Here is a 24,073-nt window from a genome sequence, read left to right on the forward strand (position 1 = left end):
AGTCACCCCCAGCTGGGCACCAGCTTCTTGTGTAAACCTGAAAATTGCCCACACAGAGCCAGCTCCCGAGTCCCTATAGGTACCACAGCCAGCTTGCAGTTTCCTAGTGCCACCGAGCTCACACACTGGGAGCCAGTGCCACCCAGCGAGACTTGCTACCCCAGGAATGAGCTCCTGAAATATGCACATAACTCCCTGTATCACCTCCCTGTTACCTGGAGCACTGGGGACAGAGGCACCCTGTAACTTTGAGGAAACACCTCCAGCTGCCCCCAGTGAGCACCAAGCCTGAACAACTGAGTCCCGCTGGGCTCGGGTGAATCCCCAAGGAGCAACCACCAGGGAACAGTGATACCTGACCCTCTAAATCTGACAGTGCCTCTGTTTCCATTTACTTCAAGTATTCTAGACAGCAGGCAGCTGAGTGCACACACATTTTAGCATACTATTGGGAAAGTAGTAGTTTATGGATTTTGCTATTTTCCAAGCGTTATGAATATTTACTATTTCAGAGGTACTCACTGGCTGTATTTTGAAGATGCTGAGGTGAGATTTATTTGTCATCAAATGTACTTGTTTGCAAACTGTGCAAAGCCTAAGCTTTCTCTTGTGGAAAAAAGCAATTTCTAGTGCAGATAGTTGTGACAAAAAAGCCTTCCAAATGTGAACCGAGAATAAAAATATGTAAATATAGATGCAAATTGTTGGCAAACGCACTCTCTTGATGGTAAATATACAAGGTATAAAAAAAATCAGATGACAAATGCATTTGTTATGAAACCTATTTGTCATCAAAAGCACTGTAGGTCAAAAATTTCATGTCTTGCACTCAAAAGCTCATTTTCTAAAGTGTAGATGAAAACATCTGAGCTGTCTAAAAGTACTGAGTATGAATATTGCACAGAAACTAGATGAACTGCTATGGACTCTGTAGGGGTTTTATGCTACCTCACATGTTCTACAAAGTATGGAGGATGGAGGAACTGTAAAATCAAAAACTATTCAGATGGGGACTAATTTGGATGTCACCAATATCACTGTCACTGACATCAGTGATGTCACTGCATGAGTATGTAGATATACACATCTACATTCAATATGAATGGAGAGCCATGTCAGGCTAGTTCTGGTCAATTTTGAAAATCAGAGTAGCATCACTAGAAAAGAGCATTCAAAGTATCATTCCTAGCTCCCTTTTTCTTAACTCACACTACTCAGGATCATAACACGAGGTAGGCTACCCACAAAGGAGAGATGAGAATCACTATGGACTTGCTATCTGCTGTAGATTTATTGCAGGTAGCAAGCAGCCTGGGAGCACCAGGCAGCCTCTCCTGTATGTCATCTGCTACACACAGCCACTGTGTTTGGGTGGGGTGACAGAAGAGGCACTGCTTGTTCCCAGCTTGCATTGCAGGCGGTGGAATGAGAGAGGCTAGAAACCATTAAGCACTTTTAGGTGCAATAGCGTGATTGTACCAAGTCACTAATTTGCATGCAGAGACAACCCTTGCTGTGATAGCAGAAAAGCTGGCTGGAGAGCCAGGCAGCAGCACAGGCAGAGGGCCAAGATGGTGAGTGGCTAATTGATGATGGTGGTACGCATATGCGTACAGTTAGCACACCCTGCCAGAATTCACCGGCGCTCAGCCCTGCACTTACAGCTGCCTCCCAGCACCAGTGTTATATTTTGGACTATGGGTATGGGCAAAAGCTAGAGCTTAAGGCTTTACCACTACTTTATTCAGCTAAGCTTTCCAATGGATCTGTCAGCACTAATTGTTCCAGTATCGCCAAGCTGGAGTGGAACCAAAGCAAGTCTGCTTTCAGTCCTCAGGACAGGCTTTGGACCCAAGATCCTACCTGTGGTTGAGGAATGAGGCAGTTTGTGCTCATTGTGCAAGGAAAGAGCTGATGTGGGGGCTTCAGCAGAGGGGGCTCACCTGAGGACTTGCGTGGGAAGCTGCCACGCTCTCTGATGACAGGCACGCTGGGCAGTGAGGGCCTGTTGACCCGCTTCCTCAAGGCACTACCAACGCGCTCTCTACGTGCATTGCTCGTGCTGGGGGAAATGAAATCTGTCCCATTGACAGGCGGTGGCCCAAAACCTGCAGAGGCTGAAAAGGACCTTGTAAGTGAAGAGTGCTGGACAGGGTGGCTACAGGCTTGGAAAGGGCTAGAAAACTTGCTGGAGCTGGGTAACATCCCTTTGTTGTCCCAGACAACTCCAAGCATAAATAACAGTTGCCTTCTAATGTGGGACAGTGATCACAGAATCATAAAACAGTTTGGGTTGGAAGGGACCCTTAAAGGTCATCTAGTCCAACCCCCCTGCAATGAGCAGGGACATCTTCAACTAGAGCAGGTTGCTCAGAGCCCCGTCCAGCCTGACCTTGAACACCTCCAATGATGGGGCATCGACAACTTCTCTGGGCAACCTGTTGCGGTGTTTCACCATCCTGATTGTAAAAAACATCTTCCTTATATCTGACCTAAATCTACCCTCTTTTAGTTTAAAACTGAATGCAGTGATGCTTTCCCTAAGAATGAGGAAAACTCAGTACTGCTTTTCTTTCGCTTTCCTGTTTCAGAGGCTGGATAGAGAAGTTACATTTCTGGGGCTCCCACCTCAGCACTCCTCATCAGCACTTCACAAAATAATAGCAAGAAAAAGAGCAGATAACCTTGTCATTGCCCTTGGGCTGAGTGCTGACTTTTAAGTTCCCTGCCACTGCACTCGTGGTAGCGCATGCAGCAGTACAATCAGAGCCCGTCAGCTGCAATTAAGTCAGTAACACTGCTTGCTCATGTGGGTAAAACATAAGCACTGGCTAAGGGCGCCAGCATGGCTCTGCAATGCAAGCTCCTCAGCAAGGAGTGCTGTGACCAGGATAATCTGTCCTATCACGTGAGCAGGATCTTTTGTGTTTTAATTAGAAATGGTTTCATTTTGTTTCTTCCAAGTTGCACCTTGGTTGAAAAGCATTCTTTTGGACTCATCCATTCCCTTTTCCTGGAGGCTACTCTCAGTTAGAGAGTCGGCAGCCCCAATGTAGTTTGCAAGACAGAATTATCTAGCCTGAAAGACTTTGTAGAAGGGGGGAAGGTGATAATCCGTGACTGACTCAGGGTGGGCCACAGGCAAGACACTTCATACCTCTGTATTTTCCTTCGGAAAATGGAAATAAATTCTCTTCTAATTTCCACTTAGATGCAAGTGTAACAGCCTTCCAGTCTGATTTCATAGACACTTGCACCACTATGCAAATAGCAAGCAAGTGAACAAAAAGGCCTACAACTATAGCAACCACTTACTTTCTTCAGCTGCATCCCCAGGGTCAACGCTCTGTGTAGGGAGTTGCAGGGACTTTTCCTTTTCTCTCTCTTTCTCCTTCTCTCTCTCTTTCTCCTTCTCTCTCTCTTTCTCCTTTTCTCTACGCAATAGCTCCAGCTGTTTCATTCGCTTCTGGTCTATTTTCTTCTGAGCTGACTTAGACAAGGTAACACGGATCTAGCCGCAAAGGAAATACATCATGGGGCATAAAGAGAGATACACAAAGCATACACAACACCTCTTCAGGAACACAGTGGTATAGCGTCATAGTCTTTAATGCAGCTCCATATACATCCCAATAGTTTCAGAAGAACTCCTCCTTTCCTCACTGTGGCATACAATTACACCAAGTTATGTATAACACTTTACTACTGTAACTTTCCACTGGTCCAAGACACTGTTTCTCAATCTATGTCAGGAAGCCCTGCTCGATCTAAGAGAGTCAGGAGTGCTCCGAGATGTAAGAAGAGCTCACATGACCAGCGAACAGGCAGTTCAGTTCCCTCAGGCCAGGGTGGGGGAACAAAAACTATCTGCAATAACCAGCAATGAGAGGTAATTTGCTGCTTCCTAACACTCACGGCCAGTAATTGCAGCTGCTTCTCACTTCCTTGCTTCTGAAGGATTCAGCTGCTCTCTGAAAACACATGAGTCCAAAAAAGGAGTCATGTGAAAACAAGTTGGAGAAACATTGGTCTTAATGAATAGAAAAATTGAGAATGAGAGGGCTGGGAGATACAGCAAGAAAGGTAACCAAGGAAAATTAAGCTCTCCCATTTTATTTTGCAGCCTTGCTTACACTCAATATTATAATCTTTGCTTCTGTGCTTCCAAGCATGCACTTTGCACATGTTCGCTGATGTGTAACTTGCTCTGCCATTCAGATGTGCTCTAAATTGGCCTTCGTACATAAAGAATGCTTCTGGCATAACCTTAGCGCCATCTCCCAACCAGTGACTTCTGTACCAGTGAAAATGCTCAAGCAGTTGCTCTGCAGCTTTCAAATGTATTCCCAAGAGAATCCACTCCCCAAGAGAGGAAGACTATGATTTTCAGTGACATTTTGTGCTAAGCACTGAACACTCACTGAAAAGGAAGCCTGCTCACCCCTGTCCTTAGCCCTTACCCTTCCATTGCTGTCCTTCAAGTCGTCGTCACTCAGAAGGGGAGCGCTCATGAGATGATCCATCTTCTCGGCCTGGCTGGGTGGGAGGCCAGTTAACTGGGGCACGGGTTCACATAAACGTCTGGGAGACTTCATGCCACCAACAGGTTGATGCTTGAGAACAGGCAAGACGGGTGCCAGAGTCTGGAGCTCTAATAAGACATGGATATAGCTTGTGTATGAGAAAAGCGAGGTACATATGACCTCTCCAAACAGATGGAGTACTACCATACTGCACTGGCAGCAGAAATGACATTACTCTGTTGGCCATCAGACTCAAACCTACCGCATGATAAAGGCCTCAGCCCTTGGCTTCTGGTGAACAGCTAGCTGTGTTTGATAGAGAAGAGCAGAGAGATGGAGATTGCTCTTGCCAAAAAGGTTCTTATCTGTTCCTATCCATTCTGATTTTAGTAAACATCCTCTTCTTCCTAGTTACTAAAAGAACTCCTGCTTTTTAATGGCTATATGCCTTTGTAGAGGTAAGAATCAACATTTCCTCCTCTTCGCTGGAATATTTTAGAGGGCATTTAGAGAAAAGCTTAGGATTGCTAGAGTGTTACCAAAACCAGAACTGTGTTCTTGAGGTTAGAGAATTCATTCTCCCCAAGGAGTTTCATTCCAAATTGCAGCAGATCAGCCCACTTTCTGGGCAGCCTGACTAAAGGCTGATTTTCTTAATGGGAACAGCACAGTGCAGCTCCTTCTGAAATACTCTCCAAACAGAGCTGTTAAAACTCAGAGAACTAATCATTCCTAACATGGCTTTGCAGATGATAAAATCATGTGATAGCCAAGCAGGAAAAAAGGAATAACTTTCTTACATCAGGATTTTTTTCCCTGCAGAATGGTCAGATCAATAATAAAAGAGAGAGATGGTTTAACAATATAGCTCATTTCTAGTCCAGAATGTATCCAGCAAAACTGTCACCTTACTTAACTCAGCAGTACTTCTCCCTAGTTGCATTCAGCATACTAGCTGCATACCAGTAATAAAGGAATCGTTCCCATAAGCCCGTTGGGAATGATTATTTGGCGGAACTAACACTGAGCTAAGGGACCAGTGGATCTTCTGCCTTCTTCTGCACCAGCAAAATTATTTGTTAAATTCTCATCTCTCCTATCACTACAAACCCACAGATGGCAAAGGGACAGCAATGGTGTCAGTGAGGTTTTCAACTTAAAAGTATTGGCTAACACAGATGCACCAGACACCACATTTTGTCTCGCAGAAGTCTTATTACTAGTAATAATGCAAGGTGGGGAGGGGGAGAAGCCAGTAGGCATCTCCTACCCCAGCCTCCGTTTGCAATACTGACATATGCAGATAGAGTAGGGGAAAAGATTTGTAATCATAAAGCTAGCATATGTGGTTTGAAGTAAATGAGTTGCACAGAGGAAACTTCAGTTCATTACTCAGGATTGAGTTTAGGCTTGTGCTTTAAGAGGATGGAAAGCTCAGATCCTGCATAGGCTGGATCCTTTTTTGAGTCTCTTTCTCTGGAAATGGAAAATTCACAAGGACTTCCTATCACACAAGGTTTCACTATTTCTCCCAGTGCAAAAAATAAGCAATATTGATGAATCTACTTCAGATCTCAAAGGGTTTGGTTCAGAAACTGCACCAATGGAAGGTTTTCTCCTTCAAGTGTAGGAGGAAGGAGTGGGAACATTTCTCATTTCATGTGAAATGCCTCATCTTTCTCTAATCTTCATGACATTAGAGAGTGTGCAGGGGGACAAAAGGTATGAGCATGAGGTAGAGGAATGTTTTCTTTTCCTACTGTGCATTTCCAGGGCCCCAAGGTACCCCTCCAGCTCCTGTCATTCATAACTCCATGCTGGAGTCATTTTCACTGGATCACCAGAGCACATTTCCCAGTGACTGGGTTCTGGGGGAGCCGTCTGAGCACACCAAGGAATTAAAAAAAGTTACAGGATGGTTTTCAACCAAACTTTCACAATGCCACCCATGGGTCAGGATTCCTATTGTCATTTTAGGACAGCCATGCCTTGTACCTACCTAGAGATTCAAGGGTCTTCTCTTCATTGCTTCTGCCTGATCTTGGCCTTAAGAGAATTGAGGATAAAAGAATATATGAAGAGATAGAAAAAGAAAGGGGGGATAGCATTAAAGGAGGCAAACTTTCTTAGCATGGTCGTTCCAATGAAGGAGCAAATGCAACCCATAAAACCAACAATATGCAAAGTTGATTAATTGCCATTAAACTTTCAGTTGCTGGAGTCACACAGAGCTCATCAAGCTCCAGCTGAAACACAGGAGTCATTCTTCAATTTGGGCCTTAAATATCCAATTTTGCTGTCTCTCCTTTTGGAGATAAGTGGCTCACTGTTACATACATCCTTCCTGAATCAGCAAGAGATGTTAAGCCAGTCATAAGTCTGTATTGTGGGCAGCTACCTTTATACTGCTGCAGAAGCCTAACTTTGCCTGGTCATGACTTCAACTGATGAGAGTATCTTGGTTACACATGGTAATACCACTGCTGTCTCCTGAGAAGAATATTACACCTCCCTGCTCTTTCAAGAAGAAAAAGGGGTTTTTCCAACTCAACTGGTAGGTAAGGATATTCAGATTGCGCTTTAAAAGCCATGCTGAAGCTTTTAAATTGGAACTATATTTCTATGACTCCTTATTTATTGTTATAACTAGGATAAGGTTGACAGCTAGATTTCCCCGTGCATATCCAAGCAAATATCTTTCCATCAGTTACAGCCCTGTAACTGTTCTCTAGCACCTTGCCCCCTTTGATCTTAAAACCATATGTAAATATTAAACGTCTATAGGATTATACATCTATAAACTGAGATTTACCTGGGCTCTCATTTCACAGTGAAGGCCCAGACACGACACAGAGAAGTTACGACTGACATTTACAGAAGCAGCATCTGAATTTGCAGGCAGCTATACAATAGCCAATATTTGCCTTAACATATTCTTGCAGGTACAGAAATTGGCAGTCAAAGATCACACACAAAACCAGATGCTGTATTCAGATCCATGGAATACAGTTCCCAAATGGCACCACAAAGATTACAGAATGAATCAGTATCAGAGTCCAGCAGAGGACCTGCTTTTAAGGTCCTCTTAAGTCCTGCTTCCTCCACACCCCCCCCACCCCTGCCCTTAGAGTGTATGATGTTGGTTTTGACATTGTGCTGGATCATCATATATAAGAAAAAATTGTGAATGCACAGAAGTTTGCGTAAACATATTGGAAAGCTGACTGTGAAAAACAACCTCAAGAGACAAGAAGTGTGAGGTGAATGGCATATTAGAGAGGCGGTCACCTTGGCTTACCTCATCTCCAGACCCTCTTGGAAAACCAGGTGCTGAGAGCTTGGAAGAGGCACTGCAGCACTGCCAGGAGCCCCATCAGATGGTCTTGCTGGCTTGGAGACAGGGGGAATCAAAGCCACTCTCATTGACTTCTTCCCATCTCCACCACTGCAAGGGAAGGGCAGCGGGGAAGCCTGGAAATAGTAGAACACAGCACTCAGCTTGAGCATCCAACCTTCCCCCTTTGATGTCTCAAAAAGTTTAGCCATGCTTTTAGCTAGGACTTGGCAGGAGAAGAAAAGTAAAGCTGGTGGAGCAGCTTGGCCTAGGATGGGCAATGGGAAGAAAAGTGGTGAGGGAGAGACCATGTCCCACACTGTTGCCAGGTCTCTCCCTTCGCTCACCTCTCTGGCAGTGGCTGCATTCCCACCTGACATCCGTCTGCTTGGCATAAGGATGTTCTGGGGTGCCATTGCCTCTATTAGCCTTTCTGATGGTATGGGAATGGGTTTAGATCACTATCCTCTCGCTGTCCCTAAAGCGCCTACCAGCCATTGCTGAACTCCAGCCAAGTCCCCACAAAGTCATTTTGCACGCTGTCAAAACTTGCTTTTTTCAAGCCCGTAATTTTTTCCGCTCCTGCCCTTCCTACAGTCCCCAACCAGCCTTTCGGCCCAGATGCTAATGTGCTCTCAGGTTGCTTGGTTCTCTCCAGCTTCCACGCAATCCATCATCTCAAGCTCACTGTCATTTATGAAGTTCAGCAGAGCTCCCTACCCTGCTGCTCTGTGTAGGGTCTCCCTGCCTGCTGAAATTACTTCAGGCTCCCCATGCCATGGCTAGGAAGGGGGGTGGAGGGAGCAGGGGCAAACGCATACCCTTCCTTAGTATCCCATCATTCTTGTTACAGCTAAAGAGCCAAATCAGGACCTGTTCAAACTCCAGTGAAACCAACAGAGTTAACGTGAGGGATACATTTGGCCCTCTATCTGCAGGGCTGAAATAAAGTGCGCTAGCCTTATATTAGGTATCCTGTTTACAAAAGCCGTTATTCATCTGCCTTCTCCTCCCCACCATGGCAAAACAAAAACAACTGCAGCTTCTGCCCCTCCTGCAAAGGCAATTGAGTAGATGGGGTCTGGACTCCATTCCCCATGGCCAGAATTGCCAGTTCCCATAACTTACCCCTGGGCAGACCCATGGGAGAGGATGAAGCTGCACAGAAGCTGCTGAACTCCAGAAATATTATTCAAGATAACTGTGCAGAAGGACATAGCTGTACAACTCAAAAGCTGAGGCAACCTAAACTTTAGTTTGGAGGACTGCCTGCTCCAGCAAACATCTTTTTCCATCTAAAGCAGACAGAGCTGATATGAAAAGCCACCAAGACACTGGTGGGTCTGCAACAGTAACTGCAATGTACAGATGGTTCACAGGTACATGTATTTCACTAACTGTAGAAGGATATGCTTGACCAGATTAGACACATTTAGCTGCTCCGACTGGTTGCTGGTGTTTTTTCAATCATAAAACACAGCGGGAGCCATTAAAGAGCATAGAAACTATTTAAAGCCCTCTTCTCCCACTGATAGATGTTGAGGACATGAAGTCTGCAGTACACGTGTTGCAAAGACAGCCTGAAGCGTGATGTCCAGCTGAGCTCTTCCTTGGCTCAGCTGCTTCCCTGGGCTCACACCACAGGGGAAGAAGATCTCAGAGCTCTGCCTACAGGAAATAAACTGAAGATCCATCACATGTGATATGGCTTGGTTTCCTTACTTTATGTCCTTTTCCCTCTGACATTGTGATGGGTTGACCCTGGCTAAACGCCAGGTGCCCACCAGAGCCATTCTATCACTCCCCCATCCTCAGCTGGACAGGGGAGAGAAAAATATAACAAAAACTTGCGGATCGAGATAAAGACAGGAGAGATCATTCACTAATTACCGTCACGGGCAAAACAGACTCAGCTTAGGGAAAATTAGCTCAATTTATTACAGATCAGCCAGAGTAAGGTAATGAGAGAATAAAACGAAATCTCAGAACACCTTCCCACCACCCCTCCCTTCTTCCCGGGCACAACTTCACTCCCGGATTTCTCCACCAAGCCCCCCCAGCGGCACAAGGGGGACAGGGATGGGGTTTACGGTCATCACACGTTATTTTCTGCCGCTTCACCTCCTCAGGGTGAGGGCTGATCACACTCTTCCCCCGCTCCAGCGTGGGGTCCCACCCACGGGGTCAGTCCTCCACGAACTTCTCCAACGTGGGCCATTCCCACGGGCTGCAGTTCTTCACGAACTGCTCCAGCATGGGTCCTTTCCACGGTGTGCAGTCCTTCAGGAGCAGACTGCTCCAGCGCGGGTTCCCCACGGGGTCACAAGTCCTGCCAGAAAACCTGCTCCACGGGCTCCTCTCTCCGCAGATCCGCAGGTCCTGCCAGGAACCTGCTCCAGCGCGGGGTTCCCACGGGGTCACAGCCTCCTTCGGGAACCCACCTGCTCCGGCGTGGGGTCCTCCACGGGCTGCAGGTGGAGATCTGCTCCACCGTGGACCTCCCTGGACTGCAGGGGGACAGCCTGCCTCACCAGGGTCTTCACCACGGGCTGCAGGGGAATCTCCGCTCCGGCGCCTGGAGCATCTCCTCCCCCTCCTTCTTCACTGACCTGGGTGTCCGCAGGCTTGTTTCTCTTACATGTTCTCACTCCTCTCTCCCGCGGCTGTTTCACACTCTCCCAACTTTTTTTCCTTCTTAAAAATGTTATCACAGAGGCGTTACCACTATCACTGATTGGCTCGGCCTTGGCCGGCGGCGGGTCCGTCTCAGAGCCGACTGGTATGGGCTCGCTCTCTCTCGAACACAGGGGAAGCTTCCAGCAGCTTCTTACAGAAGCCACCCCTGTAACCCCCCCCGCTACCAAAACCTTGCCACATAAAACCAACTCCTTGTTATTCCCATCACTGTCATCACAGCCTGTGTCGTTTTCCCCATGCTCCTGCTCTCCGTTGCTCATCCTGCTGGGCTCTGAGAAAGGAAGGCTGTTTGGGATGGGAGACGTGGACTTGGAGGTTACCAGGAGCCTCTGGGAAGGTGACCTAGAAACTACTGCCTTCAGGGTAACCCCCTCACAGTCACTGCAGTCAGTCAGGCCTGCAAAGTGGAGACACAAAGCGTAATAGAAGCAGCAATACAAACTTAAAGCACCTGAAGCTAGATATTTCATCGGACAGCTTTCTTGGAAACTTCTAAATAACTGCACAGGGAAACATGCTCATGCTGGCAGCCACTTGAAGCAGGCCAGTGGACAATACTTTCCCACTTCCACAGAGCCACCAGAGGAACACCCTGGTCCTCCAGGCTCTTGTCAGGCAACAGGGAGCCCACGGACCTGTACTTACACAGAATACCTCTCCTGCACGTACACCCTTCTGCTCCTCTCCCTGCCCCACAGTTGTACACCCTTACAGCAACAGGAGGGCTACACAGGGGACCGAGAGCTGGGCAGGTTATCGCAGGGGGGCACGTGCAGGGGAGAAATGTTCACTGGGAATGTGCGCTACCTCTGTAGGCTGGGGAAAGACCCTTCTTTCCACAAGAGAGCATGCAGGCTCCCACCTTACCTCTCTGTGAGGCTAACAGGTCCTCAGACATCATCCTTGTCTTCAGCTTGTCCTTGATCTGAATGCTTTCCAGGGCAGCACTGCTCACATCCCTCTCTCGGGGGTCCTGGGTCAAGGCTTCGTGAGAAAGGCGGGGGAGACATCCTCCAGCCCCAGTGCTGAGGTCAAGCATGCTAGCCTTGCTGAACCAGCCAGGCACAGGAGAGATCGCCCTCGGGTGCACAAATTTCCTAACTCCATCCCCATACCGTGAACTGGGCTGCTTCTTCATCTGCGTTGTTAATATGGACTGAAAAGAAGCTGTAGATCAGGTAAAAGGCAACAAGTGAGCTAGCTGACCTCGCATATTTACAATCAGCCCATCTAATGAGTGAGGCATTCAACTTTTTTTTAATCATTCAGAAGATCAGTTTGGTTTTAATTTTCATAAACTAGCATCAGTTTAATTCTTCTGAACAGCATTGAGCTAGCAAGCCAGAAGAGAGAGGTTGAAGGCCCCACTGGTAAGAGGGAAAAAAAGATTCCCATTTCAGGACTTGGCTTCTGTGAAAGCTACCAATAGACCCACACGGTGCTACTGGTTATTTCTGGAAAGCATAAAGACATGTCAGCAAGTAGGCAGACCTTGCCAGTGTTTCTACAGCACCATCCCATCCCCAAGGTCTGATCTGATGGGCAAGCAGAGGAAGAACTGGGAATTTACCTATTGCAAGACCACATATTGATAGCAACGCTAGGAACAGAACTCACATCTCATTCCCATGCCAAATTTATAGCCAGTTGGGCCACAGGCCCTGTCCTGGCTGGCAGTAGTAGTGATTTGGCTACTGTTGATAAAGGAGAAAGCACAATGAACTAGTGACAGAGAGATGTGATGCCATGCATACCACTGGAGGAGGGCAGGATCATCTGCAGAGCTCTGCCAGCCACCTATTCTGACACGGAGCCAGCACATGAGGACTGACCTCCAAGGACCATTTCTCCCTGAAATCGGGGGGGGGGATTCCATTTGGCTGAGGCCACCATTGCATATTCAACCCCTTTCCATTCTCACCTTCTTCAGTGATCCAAGTACTGCCACAAAACTGCAAGTTCGAATCAATGCTTCCACCTCGCAGAGCTGTGTATCTGGGTTTGAATCTGGGAAAGGTCCCGTAGTACAGAGCAACAGAGGCGTGGTACTTAGCCTTAAAATAAGGACAGTACAAATACTCAAATTTGCAGCATTTGATATAGAGAGGTAAAAACAGACACCCTTTCTCCATAGAAGACTAACACACTGTGCTGGTTTTGGCTGGGATAGAGTTAATTTTCTTCATAGTAGCTAGTATGGGGCTATGTTTTGGATTTGTGCTGAAAACAGCCTCAGTAATACAGGGATGTTTTAGTTACTGCTGAGCAGTGCTTACCCAGGGCCAAGGCCTTTTCTGCTTCTCAGCCCACCCCACCAGCGAGGAGCTGGGGGGGCACAAGGAGTTGGGAGGGGACACAGCTGGGACAGCTGACCCCAACTGACCCGAGGGATATCCCAGACCATATGAAGTCATGCTCACCCTATAAAGCTGGGCGATAAAGAAGGAAAGGGGGCGGGGGGCAGGGGGGGGAGTGGTGTTTGGAGTGATAGTATTTTGTCTTCCCAAGTAACCACTAGGTATGATAGAGCCCTGCTTTCCTGGAGATGGCTGAACACCTGCCTGCTGATGGGAAGTGGTGAATTAATTCCTTATTTTGCTTTGCTTGCACATGCAGCTTTTGCTTTACCTATTGAACTATAGCTCAACCCATGAATTCTCTCACTTTTACCCTTCCAATTCCCTCCCCCATCTCACCAGGGGCGAGGAAGCAAGCGGCTGTGTGGTTCTTATTTGCCAGCTGGAGTCAAACCAGGATACATACCAGCACTGACCCGCACTCCTGACCGCTACAACTGTCTGTTTGACTGCAGCCTAGTCTGCCTGGGGTGGAACGGCCATTCCAGCGCTACGGCAACGGAACGTTCTACTAATTTGCATACGTTTCTGTTGGTGGCCCAGCCAGGACTTACAGAGCTCTTTCCTTTCCTTTCAAAGGGCAGGCAACCCACAACAGTCGTTAGGATTTGGCAATGTCTAGGAAGTAGAAGCTTTCCAAAACTAGTTTGAAAGTCCTTTGTTTCTGTAATTCCCAGTCAATTTGGGGTTGGGGTTTCTTGGTTTGTTTATTTCTCATCACAATAAAGAAAGTATGAAGACACAAACAATGACTCACCAGGTGTTACACTAAAAGAAGGTTTGCACTCTGCATTAGATGTCCCCAATATTCAGTGGGCTTATTTGATTACTGTATTTGTATGATGCAAATTGTCCATCCAAACAGTCTCCTTGTAGGGTTTAGGGTTTATTTCCGCGGGGTCCGGACGATAGAACACCAATATGATGATTAAAGTCGCCCCTTTATTGAGCCTAGCTGATCATTCTTATACACTTCTCTAAGTTGTTTAGAAACTCTGATTGGTTGCTGCATGCAAGCATTTGGTGTCCACGCGCACAAGCATAAACGGTGATTGGTTACATCGGTACTGTCCACGCGCACAAACGTAAGATAAAGTTAGTTATACACGCTCTGTACACGCGCATAAACATAGGACATAATTGGCCGTATTAATTAGAGCATGCAAGACTTGTCTTAGTCCAATTGGTCAAGATAAGCCCCTGAACTGAGGTTGGCTGTGCCAAGTTCCCTTTATCGTGGAATGTGCACCTGTGTTTTTCTAACTGGGATCTTTCTTTTTCTATCTTCTTGTTTAGTCTGTTCAAAGCCTTCTAAAGGCGTCTGGAACACTCTTGTGACCATGAGCCACCTTCAGGCCCGATAACTAAGTTCCATATAATTGAACCCTACATCTCCCCCCCCTTTTTTTTTTTTGTTTTTTTTTTTTTGTTTCAATTAACACAGCCTTACTTGATCTATCAATTAATTTTTAAACACGTTGCAACATACAAGGATGGACCATCTTGTACATTCTTGTGCCGTCTTGCTCCGCAAACTCAGCCCAGCAATCAGTAGGTGTCAGCTTTATGTGGGCGTCCCCACGGAGGCAGCTATGGTCTTGCTGTACACCAGCCTGATGCGCTTTGGAAAATCCCGGTATTTATATATTTGTAGAGGAACGGATTTTAGCACACGTGGCCAGCGGGTGCCAAAATCCGCCTCATCTGGAAACCTATGACGCATGCGCTCGCTGGCCAGGCGCGCTGCACGAGTCATAGCCATCTTGTCTATTTGTTCATGGGCTTTGTGATGCGGTTGCAATGCACTGAGAATTTTGATCTGTTATGTTAGCCAAGATGACCTACGCATTAGTTTTTGGCTGAGGTGGTATTCGTATTGCCACACCATCTATGATGCTCCGGATGATGATGATCATGTAAATTGAACAGAAGTCCATTGTGGGCTTGCACCTGTGAAAACACAAGCATAATCTCGCCCCAGGTTATTAATGAAAAAGTGGACTTCCCCATTGCTCTGTTTCTAGATTCTTAACTAAGTCAATGACCTTACCTCTAATTTTAGTTTTAACTAACTCACTTTTTTTTTTTTTTTTTTTAAAATGACTACATATCAGGGTATCTTAAAACTAGTTCCACACTCGGTTCTTAAGAGTAATGTTTCACCGAGTGCTGGCCAATATTAAATCATATATATATATATCTGCTATAAGAACTCTAAACTGCTTATTCTCTATACGATTAGGTATAGGTTAGTAGGTTAGTTGGTTAGTTAAATGTCTATTATAATGGTTACACACACAAAAAAAAAATTTTTTTTTTTTTTTTTTTTTTTTGACTATCCTTTCTACCCACTCGCACTAAGATACATATCTAAAGCCGGTATCATACTCCGCGTTTTTCACACGCATTCTTAATTTCCACATTGACTGCCGGTCTCCGTCGTGATTTGTCTAGTCGGTCTGTCTAGGGCTTCGGGACCTGCTGATGTCTCCGCTGCCTCTTGCTCTCGATCTTCTGAGTTGTTTGTGTCATCTGGTCACTCAATCCACGGCTTGACCCATTTTGCCGGTACCCAATGGGGCTGTTCGTTACCTGTGGAAACACAAGCATACCCTCTTCCCCAAGTAAATAATTTGCAAGGTCCCTGCCATTGCTTTAAAACTGGATCAAATACTGAAACCTGCGGCTGATATTTATCAACATTGTTGTTCTCACACATATGCCTATTAATTGGGATCTGATCCTCAGTGCCACGTGGCTGTAGCCAATTCAAAACATACAGTGCTTTACTTATTAATTCTTGAGGGGTACAATGCCGCATGTCTTCCCCTGTTTTTAAAATGTTTAAACGAGTCTTTAATGTCCGATGTGCTCGTTCAACGATAGCTTGGCCAGTAGAATTATGGGGTATGCCAAAATTATGAGCTACCCCCCACAGCTGTAAAAATGTTTCTAATGACTGTGCGCGATATCCCGGGCCATTGTCTGTTTTAATTTCTGTTGGTACTCCCATGGCCGCAAATGCTGCCAATAGGTGCTTAATTACGGCCTTGGCATTGGTTGATACATGAACAGTAGCCCACATAAGGTTCGAATATGTGTCAATAGATACATGAATGAAATTTTATCTCCCAAAACTGGGATACTCCGTAACATCTGTTTGCCAAATTTGCAATGGTGATAATCCCCGGGGGTTCACCCCTTGTGGTTGTAAGCTTGGAATATTCGCACAGTTTGGGCAGGCAGCAAGAATAGCTCTGGTTTGTTGTAAGGGAAGATTAAATTGTCTACTCAGCGCTTTTGCCAACTGATGGTAAAATTTATGGGATAGCAGCGCTTGCCCAAACAAATCAGGCTTGGGTGTATTAGAACGAACGTTTGCATTGGCTACTACCAGTCGATCTGCGCACGCATTACCTTCCACAATGAATCCTGGCAACGTTGTATGACTACGAATATGATCGATAAAAAATAAGTCTGTCCGTTTTTCTAATAGCATCCATAATTTCAAAAAATGTCATAAACAGCTGCTTATTATTTACAGTTTTTAGCAAGGACCTATGCATACGTTTGACTACCCCAACGACATACTGAGAATCCGAAATAATGTTGACAGGTGTTTTATCCCACCTTTTGAAAACAGCGCATACAGCTAATAGCTCAAGCACCTGTACTGACCCCTCTGGCAAAATGACTTCGGACTTCCAGGATCCGTCCTGAAGATACACAAATCCCGCTTTACCCGTTCTGCTGCTAGCATCAGTAAAAAACGGTAATGGCCTCCAGCGGCTTTTCGCTGCAAATAGAGCGTGGTTCCATTGTTAACATTGTTTTAAAGAATGGGTGAGGGGGGTAGTGATTATCCACTTCCCCCTTGAAGTCCAGCAGAGCTACTGCAAGACAGTCATTTTTCATCATGGCATTATTCACAATATCAAGTGACATAGGTAAAATAATTTTGTCCATTTGCCTCCCTGAAATTTGTATTGCCCTCACCCCTGCTTTTTGAATGCACATTCCCAGAGCTTCAATTCTAGTGACTACCGTTTTTGACATGCTAGCAGGCAAGAATATCCATTCTAGTATTACCAATGGGTTTTGTTTCTGTCGCTCATCCCACTGACCCAAAATTCCCACAACTTCCTTATCTGAGTTATATACATATAAATTCATGGGTAAATCAGGGATATATCTGCCAGACATAGATGATGTAATTTTTTGCTCAATTGCTGTCAAGGCTTGCTGTCCCGATGCATTTAGTTGTAGTACAGAAGTTAAGCTATTGCTGCCCCGCAATAAGTCCAGCAGTGGTTGTAAGTCTGTATTTGTGATACCACAATAAGGCCAAATCCACTGTAGGTCTCCGACAAGTTTTTGTACATCATGTATATTTCATATGTCTTTGTGTAGCGACAGCTTTTGTGGACAAACAGAGGCTTCCGCAACTTGCAAACCCTAATATAGTGTTAACGGTGTTCCATCTTTTTTAAACCTTGATCGACAGTCACTGGCTTTGTGTCCGAACTTGTCGCACTTGTTACAGACCCCAGGAGAGTTTGACTGACTGCTGTTAGTTAGTGCTGGCATAGATCGAGGCTGCGTTGCTATGCGTTGGGGGCACGCACGTCTCAAATGCCCCGGTTGACCACACCGATAACACGCTAAGGGGTCTTTGTGTGGGCCGCGGTCTCCTTTTCCCTGTTGCACTATCGGTCGTAATGCTACCGCAAGCGCTGCAGCGTGAGCTTCAGCATGTATTTTAGCTTTCTCTTGTTCCTGTATCAGAGGTAAGCGATTACAAGCCTCTATGATATCCACTAATGTAGCTGTACATGGAAGCGACGCAATGATTTGTCTGCATTTTGCATTCGCGTTTTGAATAGCTAAGTCCTTTCCGACCGCAGCTTTCGCTTTGGGGGTTAAGGTGGGCGACGCATCGACAGCAGTTTTTAAACGGTCAAGGAATTTCATGTACGGCTCCTCTTCCCCTTGTATGATTTGAGAATATGGTGGGACTGGTTTACCCACTTGGGGCACCTCTGAAATAGCTTCCAGAGCTAGTTGTTGTGCCAATTGTAAAATCTCTGGTCTTAATGCAGCCTGAACGGGACCAGTAGCAAACTGTCCCATGCCAAGTAACATATCAACACTGACAAATGCAAGTGGATTTTGTGCCCCAGCATCTAAATTTCTCACCTGGGCTTCTTCTGCTTTCTGTCTCCACCGATCATGAAACAGCAACCTCTGAGTTGGTTCAAAGAACATTTCCACCAAAATCTTTATATCCGCTGGCACTAAGGTTTGTGCCTTAAAAAATTGTTGTATCATTTGTTGTACATACTTATTGTCTATTCCATATTGCATGATGGCTTTTTGCAGTTCTCGAACTGTTTTCCAGTCCAGAGGCGCTCATTGTTGCTTTCCTCCTGGTTCAGTGAACACGGGAAATGATCCGATAGTAGGTGGCAGTGTTATTCCTTCTATAGTGGCTTGTTCAATAATTCCGCGCCAACGTTGTCCCGGCGAAAAAGACGGATCGCTGGGTGGTGGTGGTGGGGGTCCTGCCCAGGCTGCTTCCGTGTTTTGTAAGGGCGGGTCTGTTAGCCGTCACATTCCTTTGTATCTATCCTCGTATCTCTCTTCAGACCCTTTTCCCTCATCAGGCATTAATTCCCCTTTTTGTACACACAGGTTAATCAGTTCTTGCGTTTTATCCTTGAGGGATTTTTCTTCCCCATTGCCCACCATTTTAGCAAAAGAATCCATACTTTCCACGATCGCAGTTACTGCTTTCTCATATTTCTTTCACGTCAACGGCTGCCCACCTTTACCCCCGTCTCTTTTCCGCATTTCCTCCAGCAATTCTAACATTTTCTCTTTTTGCTCTATTATTAGAGTAGCCAAGTCCTTGTTTGCATTATTTGAATCAGGGTATATGCTCGGTATAATTTGTTCATGTTGAACGGTGGTACCTGGGGGCTGTTTTCTTGTAGGTGGATTTTTACTCAGTCCCTGATTCTGTAGGGTTTCCTTTAATTGTACGGTTAGGGAGGCTTGGAAACTGTCAGATTGCTGATTAATATCGGCAGTCCCAGGGAGTGGAGCAGAAGTCAAGGGCACAGGAGCACGCGGACAAGCTCCAAAAAGTCTCTCTCGCTGCATTATGTTTTTCTCCCCGCTTTTCCCTTTCGCTTGCGGTTGGAGAGAGAGAGCAGCAAAAGCAGACGCAGATGCTTTACGATCTGCTTTCATTTCTTGCAGAGTTGTCTTAATCAATTTCCATAAAGTTGCAAGACCTTTAACTTCTTTAGACCCGTCACTAATTTCATCCCATAGGGAGGTTCCGATAGCTTTCCAGGTACTAAGTTCAAAAGCCGTACCAACACTAATTAAAAGGTTTCTGTCCTTTTTAATATCTGTCTCTGTTTTTTCAACCAGCCTCGTAAATATCTTTCCGGCTGCCTTTTCTTTCGCAGATGCTGCGGTACCCATGCCGCCCTTTTTACCAACGTAAGCTTACGATTTACCTGCTTCTCCCGAGCAGTGTTGTCCTGCTTCTCCCGAGCAGTGTTGTCCTGCCTCTCTCGAGCAGTGTCCGGCACTGTCTTTCAAGCCACCGTGGTCCGCGGCAATTCCCCGCCTTTTCAGTAGCATTGCCTCTTGTTCCTCTTCGGATCACGTCGGGGTCACCAAATGCAGGGTTTAGGGTTTATTTCCGCGGGGTCCGGACGATAGAACACCAATATGATGATTAAAGTCGCCCCTTTATTGAGCCTAGCTGATCATTCTTATACACTTCTCTAAGTTGTTTAGAAACTCTGATTGGTTGCTGCATGCAAGCATTTGGTGTCCACGCGCACAAGCATAAACGGTGATTGGTTACATCGGTACTGTCCACGCGCACAAACGTAAGATAAAGTTAGTTATACCCGCTCTGTACACGCGCATAAACATAGGACATAATTGGCCGTATTAATTAGAGCATGCAAGACTTGTCTTAGTCCAATTGGTCAAGATAAGCCCCTGAACTGAGGTTGGTTGTGCCAAGTTCCCTTTATCGTGGAATGTGCACCTGTGTTTTTCTAACTGGGATCTTTCTTTTTCTATCTTCTTGTTTAGTCTGTTCAAAGCCTTCTAAAGGCGTCTGGAACACTCTTGTGACCATGAGCCACCTTCAGGCCCGATAACTAAGTTCCATATAATTGAACCCTACACTCCTTTTTTCTGCTTCATTATTACACAGGTTTATTCCCTACTTTCTTTACTGCAGAGACACTCAAAACCAACATAAACATGGCCTGCCTCAAAAAAGAATTTCTCATCTTGGCTGTTCCTGAAAATTCAAAATTATACACAGCATGTTTCCCTACCCCTTGTCCTGACCAATATCCTCCCCACTACGCAGCCTCTGAGGCTGGGCTCTCAGCATGAAGATGCACTTGTACAGCATGAAGAATAGCTGCTGCACTTGCCAGCATCTCCAGGGTCTCGTGATCAGCGCTTTGAATGCAGGTTTTGTACACGCTCTGCCTCCCTGAGCCGAGCAGCATTCCTGGGCAGTGGCACGGCCACTGTAGGCGAACATCTTCCAGGCAAAGGCTGCAGGAACGGGATTGCAACAAGCCCTGGATGAAGAAGTCTCCGGTCTGCTGCAGCCCTTCACCTGCTGCGAAATCATCTTGTGTTTCCATGGCAGGGGAGGCAAGGGGCTCTTTGCAGATGAGAGTCTACTCGATGTGCCGCTGGTCGCTGGGCCTGATACAACTGCTGGTGGGTTTCCCAGCAGCATCAGGAGCCTATATGGAAAAATAACACTGCTAGTGCAAGTGACAGCCACCGATCCCTGGCATTGCCCCGCATACAGGGGTTCCTGCATATGAAACTGCTCAAGTCAGGTGGTGTTAAAACAGCATAAAAATATATTCAAGCTATGCATTTTCCAAATTCTGTCAAAATCATGGCCACAAACTCCAAATGCTGGAGGAAGACTGCTGTCGGCATAACGGGGGAGACATAACTCCGCCCCAGCAGCTGTTCTCCCCATGGCTGTATGAGCATGGCAGCCGAGGCAAGGCTCTCACCGCACCCACTGCTGCTGGCCCCAGTGCAGCATGCTGGAGTTGTTCCCACTGAACTCGGCACTGCCGCTGCAGCAGGAGCATCATTTCACACATTTGATAACAAAGAGTTTGAAGGCCACATTGGACTTGCCCCAAGAGCAACCAAAAAAATGGGGGTTAGAATCATTTGCTCCTTTTTAATACAAATGTACCTGGAATTAAGGGGGGGGGGGGGGGGGGGCGGCACCGGGCTAACAATACTGGAGACTGGTGTGTAACCCCTATTCTCTAGCATTTTCCACCCATCTGCAAGATTTTTTTCCATAGAAAGGGATAGGTAAGATTTTATCACACATCCATGGGTAATTCTGAGCCACAATTTAAAACACAAGCCAAATACTGCCAGATCTGCCACCAAGTGGGAAAGGAAGGAGAAAAGCAGTTGAAACAACTGCCCTTGTAGCTAAATTGCCTGCATTTATAGTGTTGCCGAGTTACCTATAGCACTTGCAGCACCTCAGAAAGCCTGAGGCTATGGCATAACGCATATTTAGGGATGCCAGCTATCCAGAAACTATATGCCACGCTCACATCAACAAATGCACATCCCACAGGGCCAGTGGAGTTGTAGACGGTGTTACAGGGCACAGGTATATGAGAGTAAAGGAAGTTTAGGCTTAGCCCTTCAGGTTAGTGCTATAGCAAAACGTGACACTCATCAGCTTCAGTCCCTGCAGTCTGTTTCCTTACCAGTTTGATTTCTTTCACTTCAAAACTCTCTATAGAGATTTCTTTTCACCTTCTGACAGACTTTAGTCACTATATGGGACTTGGGCTTCCTTAAACATATCAGCCCATTTCTTATGGCCTAAGTGAGAGGTAAGAGGGGATTTTGCAGAGCGTGCCTTAGGATCAGAGGTCAGAATGGTAAGCCAGCAGTAAAATTCCTATAAACGTCAGTAAGTACAGAAGGATGCCAGTGTGAACCGCTTTTGAAAATCCACTCATGGGTGCCTCCAAAGCTCTGCAAACAGAGCGACTATCACATGGTAGCTCAGTGCAGCCAGAAGGATCAATCACAGACACAGTTCAGTTAAAGTATTACAGAAGGAAAAATGCCTCTGCACTCGGTGGAAGCAAAGGCAGGTCCCTATTCATTTGTTCTGTAAGCTTAAAACAAATAACAAGGAATGCTGTACAAGGACTTGAGGTACCCTACCATCAATCAAACTTACAATCAGATAAAATGGCATCCTCAAGCAAATTTTAATAGAAATTGTTCGTATTGCAGCAAGGCCCTGTGCTGCTCCACCCCCTGCCCAAAAGATTTAACTCTGCTCAAAAGCTATCAAAGCATTCATCTGGAGTAAAACAAGTGATTTCAGAAAGGCTGGAGTTAGCGGAGACAGTTAACCCACTTCTGGCTTTCACTCTTTTTGTTAGTCTAGATAAATTCACAGAGACAGCTTAAGGTCAATGAATGAAGGTGCTTGGAGAGCTTTTAGAGCCTAATTCCCATTACTTTCAACAAAAGGCAGGCACTAAACACCCTTAAAAATACAAATATAGGTCTATTTGGACTGTACTTTAAAACAAGGCATAGAGGTATCATTGCAAGTGGGACTAGGACATAAAGCAGGGATTAAGGTATATTTTCTTTGGTCTCATTGCATAGGATGAATATCTAAGAAATATGCCAGCAGCAATTTTGCCTGGTTAAGATCACCTCCTAAATGAAGCTGAGCATGTCCCATTGCTTAAGGTATTAAAAATGCCCAAAAGAAAGCAGTAAGTACCAGAAATTAATCTATCCTGTAGCTAAAACAGAGGCTGCCTCTACCACTGACTTAACCCTGTTGCACAAAGTCAGGCTCTCCATGCCTCAGTTTTGTTCCTCTGCCAGTCTGTCCTACCTAAATGCTAGCATGCTATAAAGCATAATTAGGAAGGGCATTACTTATGGCACCTCCATGACCCCCAAAGACTTGATTGCCTAAATTCAGGGCATAGTACCTAATTCAGGCCAGCTACATGATATGGAAAGCCCCAAATGTACAGCTATATAGGGCCACCCCTTTCTCCCTTGCACTGAAACCACTGTAACCCAAATGATAATAGCAGAGCAGTTTGCCTGCAGCCTGGGGGAAGCACTGGGTGTGCAGGATTCATCTTTTGCCACTGTTGACAGGAGCATGGAAAACAAGCTGGTGCCATTCTCTGTACAGAGGAGAACAGTAGCAGTGGTTCACTGCTGAGTGAAAAAAAGCGTTAGAAAATGGCTTTCTGAAGAAGAAAAAATGGAACGCAGCTGCATGTGAACAGCTCCAGGCCCTGGTGATGTTTCAATAGACAGTAACTGTACTCCTTGTCATCCTTCTGCTGGGTTAATCAAAAGGAAACGCATCCTTTGGGATTTTCAGCTTCTTTGGATCATTAGCACCCAGTAAATGAAAACAGAGATTATTTAATGCTATCATTACTTTCTTTCCCAATTAACAAGCTATTTCTCTGGTGGCTTCCCAGCACAGCAAACATACAGTATTGTTATGTGAAACATGCTGATTCCAACAACCCTACAGAGCCCGTCAGGACTGGAGCCACTGTGGAGGTTGAACCCAGTATCTCACCAGCCAGAGGCTAGTTGTGAGGATAAAATGGAATTGGAGTGATGACAGTTGTTTGGGGTTTTTTTGGCCAGAGGATTTCAGCTTGCAGGGCCATAACGCGTCTGTAGGATGAAGTTTTTATGTAGAGTAAAAAGCCATCGCCCAGTGGACCTGGGCAGTTTCCCCAGGCCTGCAGGAGAATCACAAGGCAGGTCCCTGTGCTACTAATTGCATCTCTCCCCACTTTTCTAAGTTCTTGGTGTCAAAGCCACTTAGGTTAGACACACAGGTCACAAGAAGTGCTCCTGTATCTTTCTGCACAATGATCCAAGCAAGATAACACAGCCAAAATCTGTTTTCTCTTACCATTTTGAGGAATTTCTGAACCAGCAAACTTGCTTCCTCATATATTTACTGTGCATGGCAAGAAGCACAGACAAAAGATGTAACGTGAAAAGCATCGCCCACGTGATGCTCTTTTTACAAGTTGTGCCCT

At 45.9% G+C, this 24,073-nt stretch overlaps 1 protein-coding gene across 1 annotated transcript in view; it reads right to left on the bottom strand.

Annotated features, from left to right (window-relative positions):
• Positions 1 to 21,024, bottom strand: part of LOC142037698 (TOG array regulator of axonemal microtubules protein 2-like) — a 34,285-nt gene extending 13,261 nt beyond the window's left edge. The window contains exons 1-12 of the mRNA XM_075042179.1: positions 20,993 to 21,024; positions 20,378 to 20,707; positions 12,476 to 12,561; positions 11,422 to 11,721; positions 10,740 to 10,951; positions 9,580 to 9,618; positions 7,822 to 7,994; positions 6,523 to 6,569; positions 4,461 to 4,651; positions 3,439 to 3,511; positions 3,316 to 3,402; positions 1,944 to 2,117 (exon numbers count right to left, since the gene is read on the bottom strand). Of these exons, the coding sequence (XP_074898280.1) occupies positions 1,944 to 2,117; positions 3,316 to 3,402; positions 3,439 to 3,511; positions 4,461 to 4,651; positions 6,523 to 6,569; positions 7,822 to 7,994; positions 9,580 to 9,618; positions 10,740 to 10,951; positions 11,422 to 11,721; positions 12,476 to 12,561; positions 20,378 to 20,707; positions 20,993 to 21,024 (1,744 nt within the window). The remainder of the gene's footprint in view (positions 1 to 1,943; positions 2,118 to 3,315; positions 3,403 to 3,438; positions 3,512 to 4,460; positions 4,652 to 6,522; positions 6,570 to 7,821; positions 7,995 to 9,579; positions 9,619 to 10,739; positions 10,952 to 11,421; positions 11,722 to 12,475; positions 12,562 to 20,377; positions 20,708 to 20,992) is intronic.
• Positions 21,025 to 24,073: the final 3,049 nt, after the last annotated feature.

This window comes from Buteo buteo, chromosome 12 (assembly GCF_964188355.1).
Source record: "Buteo buteo chromosome 12, bButBut1.hap1.1, whole genome shotgun sequence".
In the NCBI taxonomy this organism is placed as follows: Eukaryota; Metazoa; Chordata; class Aves; order Accipitriformes; family Accipitridae; genus Buteo; species Buteo buteo.